At 36.9% G+C, this 7500-nt stretch overlaps 2 protein-coding genes across 2 annotated transcripts in view; one reads left to right on the top strand and one right to left on the bottom strand.

Moving 5' to 3' along the window:
* Positions 1-206: 206 nt before the first annotated feature.
* Positions 207-6983, bottom strand: LOC138006708 (adipose-secreted signaling protein-like). Its single transcript, XM_068853204.1, has 3 exons — positions 6829-6983; positions 3521-3733; positions 207-1288 (listed from the first exon to the last, which is right to left on the bottom strand). Exons 1-3 carry the CDS (start codon positions 6881-6883, stop codon positions 1059-1061), a joined length of 498 nt encoding a protein of 165 aa, XP_068709305.1. The 5' UTR covers positions 6884-6983; the 3' UTR covers positions 207-1058.
* Positions 6984-7188: 205 nt separating this feature from the next.
* Positions 7189-7500, top strand: part of LOC138006707 (protein MAK16 homolog) — a 17414-nt gene continuing 17102 nt past the window's right edge. Inside the window, exons 1-2 of the mRNA XM_068853203.1 lie at positions 7189-7343; positions 7460-7500. The exon at positions 7460-7500 is cut by the window's right edge and continues 6 nt beyond it. Coding sequence (XP_068709304.1) covers positions 7329-7343; positions 7460-7500 — 56 coding nt within the window. The 5' untranslated portion in view covers positions 7189-7328. The remainder of the gene's footprint in view (positions 7344-7459) is intronic.

The following is a 7500-nucleotide window of genomic DNA, read 5'->3' as shown; positions in this document are numbered from 1 at the left end:
AATTTCAAATATAAGCAATCAAATAAAAACTAATAATAATGAAAAAACTAACAATAATCCAGAGGAAAAGAGAAGTGGTTCTTTTAGTCAAGAAACATTTAGGCAAAGGAATTGACCCAGCCTGTGATAACTGTGTGTTGGGTCATAGTGAGAAGGATTTTCAACAACTCCTTAATAATTTATAATAAATTATACATGACATCAAATTCACAGTATCTACTGCACTTTAATAAGTCAAAGCACTCATTTAAATGTGTTTTAAAGATACATTGTCAGTACTTTTATTAGTAACTGAATCAATAAATAAGACAATTTTAGTTACCTGTTTCCCTTCAAATTGAAAAAAGTACAAACTCCAAAACTGACAGAAATGAACAATACTTTGAGGCAGGGTTATCAAAAGTAGTGGACTGTGGACAAAAATTGCCTGTAGACTATTGTACTGTACAGGAGTGAATTTTCCCCAGAAAGTGCTGCCTGGTTTTAAAATGCAGCCTTCTGGACATAAATAGATTATCTCATAGCTCTAGACACCCTTATTGTGTAAAGTGCAGGTAATAAAAATACAGTATGAAAAAAAGCAGTGTTCCATTCATGTTGTTACCATGTCAATGCTTACTACATGTAAGGGAATGCAGTGGTTTGAATGAGCACAGACAGCCAAAGAAAAGTATACATGTAAATCGGTAACTGCACTCAGATTTCAGCTACATGTACCTTTTTCCCTAAATAAAAGTAATTAAAGTGTCTATGAAGACAACTTTACTTAACTGTTTCCCTTCAAATGGAAAAAAAGCACAAACTCCAAAACTGACAGAAATGAACAAGACTTTGAGGTAGGGTTATCAAAAGTAATGGACTGCAGACAAAAATTGCCTACATGTACTATAGTACCGTACAGGAGTGAATATTCCCCAGAAAAATGCTGCCTGGTTTTAAAAATTTAATGCAGCCTTCTGGACATAAAAGGACATCTCATAGAGACAGTAAAGTGCCAGCCTGGTAATAAAAATACAGTATAAAAAAAAAGCAGTGTTCCATTTTGTGTTTGTAACTCTTCACTCAAACCCTTGCCAATCACTATGGTCCTCTTCATCATCTTTCTCAAAATGAATACAGCGTATACCTTCCTTCAGCATTGGTGTTCCCTTGCGTAGCCCAAGAACACGAGCATGAAGCACTATAACAAATTCCTTGTCATCTTCATTTCTTAACAAAAATTTGTCCCTAAGCAATCCTTCTTTGTGTGCATCAAGTTCCAGAATGACTTCATGCCCTTTACCATCCTCTAAAAATTAAATAAACTTAATTATGATTGAGCACTGCATTTTGCCACTCCTTATTAAACAGTCAAGTAGAGAGACAAAAATTGTCCTGTAGATATTGAGCCATATTATTCAGTATTCTTACTAGCATAAATTTGCAAAAAATTTTTGTTTTGCCAAATGTCTTTTTGCAGTGCCCAAACAGGACACATTTCTTGACGTGTCACAAGTTTCTTATAAGCGTGGAAATTGAAAACATTACAGGAACAAATTTTGCATCATAATGAAGTCATCTTCAGTCCTGCGACCAATGGTTAACCCGGTTATGGTAATGAATCAGTGATCCAACCAAAGTGTCCACCGACACATCGGTCGACACACAACTGACGTGGTCTGTTGACGCCTTGGTTGGATCTGATACGTTAATCAAGGGCACCCAACGAGCAAATTAAGCCAAAAGCCTTTGAGGATACGTGTTTAAAGACTGTCTAAAGAGATGCTTTTATCACCTAGAAGAATTTGATCTGTTTGGACATCTTAGCTGAAAATTGAAGTGTCCACAAATTTTAGGGAATGATGATTTTCTTTATTTCAGAAATTGCTAGCTGGACTTTACCTTCTAAAAACTCCCCAGCGAACCATTTGCTCATCTGAAACTGCTAGCCGACCTTTTAAGTGCAAGAAATTTCAAAAAATTAAACTATCCTTTCCAAAAACGTAATGGACTACTTTTCCCTTGTTGCAAATCTTTTAGGTGATGTTTTAGTAAAGAAATCTAATTTAGCTGTTTGGCAACGTAGAATCGAAATTCTTACACAACAGTTTGACTCTAGTCCCGAACACATATTTCACTGCCAAAGATTATCGTTGGGTGCCCCTAGTTAGTACCATTTATATATACTGGATAACTGAATGGTTTCCATACTGTAGTGTATCAATCATCTTTGCCTAAAGACGTTTCTGACATAATCTCAATTTTCCGCATAGTAAAAATAGGATGGTGATGCAGGAACAAGGACTTAGGGAAGCAATGAGTGGAGGGTGTGGGGACATGGGCACTTAATTTGGGACACTTTGGTAAAATAATAGTATTCCCAGCAAAGGAGTCCTGAGATAATGGCAAGGAAGGGAAGCCGCACAATTTCCAAGGATCAATAATTATTCTGAATTTTATACTTTAGTGAATCTGTCACCTTCAAATATTAGTGCTTAAAATGTACATTGTGTTTTTCCTTGTATGGTAATGTGCTGTGCATAATGAGTCCGTCTAGGTCCCATCTTTCCAAAGCCCTTTCATCCTTAGACTTATCATTTTCATTGTCACTGGGCACAGCTGATAACAGGCAGGTTTAAAAGATGGATCAAGGATAGCATTCACTTAACAGCAAATACTCCAACTATGAACAGGAATGTCAAGTTGGCATACCAGCTAATATTGCCCTTTCTGGACTCAAGTGATCCAAACCCCTATAAACACATTAAGTGGATGGAGTGCCAATTGAAACAATAGGGACCTTAAGCAAGAACAACAACAATGGCTATGAGAATGTCACATAACAATAAACTTAATCAGCAAAAACAATAGCTCTGGACGCCCTGCACGTGCATTTTACATTTTGATACATTTCTTTGCCCTTCTCATCTTGACAACTACAGTAGGTCATGAAATGATAAAATTTGAAGTCATGTGGAGGAGGAGAGCACCTGACAATGAATTTTCAATTTTCTATCTAAATATGAACACTATTCTCACCAATTTTATTGTTGGAATGTGTATGCACACTTTCCAAGCCAAGCGACTTGAAGTAATCATAGAATTATTATGTACAGTATTAAAAGGAAATAATATTTTTAGACAACGTTCTCATAGCCATTATTAAGTTGTTGTCGTCCTTGCTTTAAGGTTTCTAATGTAACAGTGTGCACATTGTTGTATGCATCTAAAATCTAACATGTCATAACATTTTATTGTGTCAGTTTCTCTATGTAAGGTGATAATCAACACTCCATATGACATTCACTTAGTTGTCGGCTTTGACAAAGATGGTTGACAGTCATTAAAACTGTCAACGCTGAAAAATCTTTTTTGCATGGCTGTGCTTAACCCATTTGACTACCAAATGCACCCCCCCCCCCCCCTTCCCTCCCCTAATGACAATTATTAGTAAAATTGTCTGGCATCATACAGAATACAATCTATTGAAGTCTTACTCCCTGGGGTCAATGGGTTAATTTTTGTATCCAGCTGAACTCACCTAGGCTTTTTACAGATCCTACAGCTATAAAAGGAGTGTTGATTACAGGAGTCAATGAGTTGGATGTTGGTGAGACTGGAAGCTTCAGTTGTACTTCATACTTGTGCTTGTGCTGTAGAAATCCTAAATGAGCATTCACTAGAGATGCTCCTTTCATTTGTAGCTGAATTTCCGTGTTTGCAGATATATCCTCAGGGAAATGTACATGATGTCCTGCCAATGAAAACAACAGGAATGGAAAGTAATAACTATTTTCAAGGGGAGCCACAACCCAAACTCATGTTCTTACCATGTGAATGCTTACTACTTATTCTTAAGGGAATGCAGTGGTTTGAATAAGTACAGATAGCCAACAAAAAGCATCGGCTACTGCACTCAGAGAAGTTAGCCACTTTTTTCCCTAAATAAAAGTCATTAAAGTGCCCATCAAGTAAAAAATGTCTTTTGCTTACAGACTTTAAAGACCTTTTAGAATGATGAAGAATGGTGTTTTCTATTTGGAATATCTTCTTTTGTTCCAGAGATATCCAAGTTTTTGTTCAAAAATTGATGACATTACAAACTGTACATAACTGCAATAAAGCACAAAATTGGGCATGAGTATATCTCCGAAAATATTGGATGAGTGTTGTTCAAACTTGGCAATGTTCAGCAATCTACATTAAGTAAGGAACAAAATGATACCCTCAATGCTGAAATCCCGAGCGGGCAAGATACATGTACATGTAGCTCCATCTTGCCCCTAATCACAGCAAAGGAATTGGCTCATCTTGCCCACTCATAGAGCTAGTCATATGATAAAGAGATGTACATTATGTATGAAAAAGAAAAGCATTATGGGCAGCACATTCATTTCAAGTCTGACCATCTGCCTGTACTTATCTGTTCAAAATCCAAGAAATTTGGTTCATTTCAGAGAGGGACTAGAAACGGGAGTGTTGCCACCGCAACATCTTAATGGGTGTCATTTTGTGTCTTACCTGATGTAAATAATTATTACTGGTGCCAAGTTTGAACAACACCCATCCAATACTTTTGGAGATATTCTCAAGTTTGGGATTTATTTATACACCTGTAGTCATGAGTTTATACTACAGTCATATGACGTCATCAATTTTTGAACAAAAACTTGAATATCTTGGAAACAAGAGAAGATGTTCCAAAGTAGAAAATGTTGAAAACTTTAAGTCATCTGAAAGTCATTATCAATGTTATTTTGCTTTTGACCTGCGGAGTTTGGTGGCCTTCTTTTAAAAATGGCATGCACAAACACTCCTAGTGAAATGGGCCATCAACACAGTCAACCAGTTACTTTTCTCAAACCAGCTGCCAGCTCCAAATTTAAAGTGGTATAACTATGACCAAAAAATCAAATATTTTTTCTTTTGGATTGACTGAACAATACACGTAAGTGACCCAAGTTTTAAGCCTTTATTTCACAAAAGACACTTGTTTATTTTAACTGGAATTTTCCTATTTAATGGTCACCATTACCCACTTTAAAAATCTTGAAAGGGCTGGATTGAGGAGAATTAAGTGATGTCAAAGACTCACTTGTTTAAAAATACAATGCGTTTGTACATGACTGAATTAATATGCAGCACGGGAGTTTTGGGCTTTCAGGTTTTTAAACTCGTGTTTTGAATACATGATAAACGGCGTTTACACTGACACTGAAATTTTAAACTATTGAGTGAATGACATCACTTTTCCCAGGATCCAACGCTCTGAGGTCCAGTCGGTCAGTTCTGAATGTGAGTAATGGTGGATGTCCAGTGAAATCAAAAAGTTACACAAAAGTAAACAGCCTTTGGATAAAAATCAAAGCTCAAAAACTTTGCCAGGCAGGTGTATGTTAAGCAAACATACTTTCAAAATCTGAAGAAAAAAAAGGAAGTGATTTCTTATCACAGTACCACTTTAATAGAAACCCCTGGGAATGTATAATAATATTATAGCAAATTATAAAATAACTAATGGCTAACGTGACATTGGAAAGGTTTTAAGACAACATAGACATGCCGGTAATATTATTGAACTAGGGTGAGGTCTGTATTGGGAAAATACTGGTTGAGGTCTTTGCTTTATTGCAAGTTTATGAACCGAGCCTGAAAGGCTGAGCCTTCATCATCGCATGGTCAGTATCACACTGTCAAGTGCCACAAGCTCAGTGTGAGGGAAAGCCATGGGAATCCCAATAAAAGACCTGAGAAGATAATTCTCCAAAAAAATTCTCATTAAAAAGACTAACCTTATTGCCATTGTGCCCTGTGTGGTTTTTTCCAGATTCAATGTAAATTGAGTCATTATCAGTTCCTTGGTTGTCTGCATGTACGGTTATAATGTAATACCAAGGCTGAACACTGAATTCTCAGGAGCCAACTAAATTGAGTCAAATATTCCTCAATAAAATCTTCCCACAGTTACCATTCCACCGTAGAATTCAAGGGTAAAGGTTTCCTTTCATTTCAATCCACTCCCTGTGTGCAATCAAAGCCCTGCCAACAATGTCACACGGCTGTTAGTGTCCCAAACGAAACAACAAAACGATGGAAAAAAACCTTGTACACTTTGAACACCACACAGCGACTGTTGAGCATGAGTTCAGTTTGGTAACGAGTCTTTATTTGGGGCTTGGTAACATCCTCAGGGATGACAAACAAAGACATACAAAGACTTGTTACAAACCAAACTCAACGGTCGCTACGTGATGTTCAAGGTGTACAAGGATCTTTTTCAATTCTATGATCGTTTTATGGTTTTGTTTGGGACACTAACAGCCACCTGACGTCACTGGCAGGGCTTTGATTGTGTGGCTAGTGGATTTAAATGAAAGAAAAACATTTGCCCTTGAATTCTACAGTGAAATCGTAACCATGGAGACATTATTATCCAGGAATATTTGATTGGAACCATTTGGTGCCGGCTCCTGAAAATAATCAGTGTTCAGCCTTGGTATTTTATCAAGTCATTTATTATCGGGATTCCCATACAAATCCTTATATTTTTGTTGGCTTCCCCTCACAATGAGCTTGGGGCATCTGTGTCAGTATTTCTGAAGATACAGTTTTGATCTCATCTAAAATTCCCCCTTAATGTACCTATAGAAGTCTGCATGGCCTTAACGGTATCGAGAGCAATAACAAAAAATGTAAAAACAAAGTTAATAGCTTTCCCAAAAAAATTCAAATTTGCAAATAAACCAACAAGCGCGAAAATGAAAATATTATCCGGAACTGGTTGATAAAAAGTTCAATGTAACAGTAACATCTGCCATTGTACTAATGATTTGTTTTTAAAACACTCACCATCCACGCTATCTCTCTCTTCATGTATTACACCGTGAGGATGTCCCTCTGCCATTGTTGCGGATAATCCGGATTGAAAATATGGAAACGCGTTCTGTGGTACAAGCTGTGGTACATTTTCATGACAAAAAAATAATTTTTCGGGGAGGGGCTAGGGATTTTTATCAGGAGCTGCAATTTATACCCTTTTTGGTGTTTCAAGATAAGCCACTTATTTTGAATAAAGCAGTATTTGAGTGATATTTCCTTGAAAGTCATCTTGAGTACCCGTTGTATTGTAATCGAAACATTTTTACTACGACAAGAGCGACCCCAGCCCTGGCGAGTTTAATTTTCCCTTACAGATTATGCCTGGTCGCTAAGTTCGCTAGAGAAGATGGCGAAATTTGTAGTGGTAAAAGAAGGTTATAACTTTATCCATGGATCAAATGTGTTAGGCCTGAAATTCATAAGCTGATTGTGGAAAAAGCTGCTTCTAATCGGACCAAAGTGCTTTTAAAATGCAGCACGACGAGGTGAGAAAACTGCAAGATTTATGACAGAGGAATCACAACACGTGCTCGGTCAATTTTTAATTTGTAAGCGAATTTGAGCTGGAATTTTATTTCTTTTCCTCCTTTTGTGTCATCAGGTTATATGGGAACTGATCAGACACGGATTCTGTTCGTTTAA

The sequence above is a fragment of the Montipora foliosa genome, chromosome 6 (genome assembly GCF_036669935.1).
Source record: "Montipora foliosa isolate CH-2021 chromosome 6, ASM3666993v2, whole genome shotgun sequence".
NCBI lineage: Eukaryota > Metazoa > Cnidaria > Anthozoa > Scleractinia > Acroporidae > Montipora > Montipora foliosa.
This window is presented reverse-complemented; position numbering and strand designations above follow the sequence as displayed.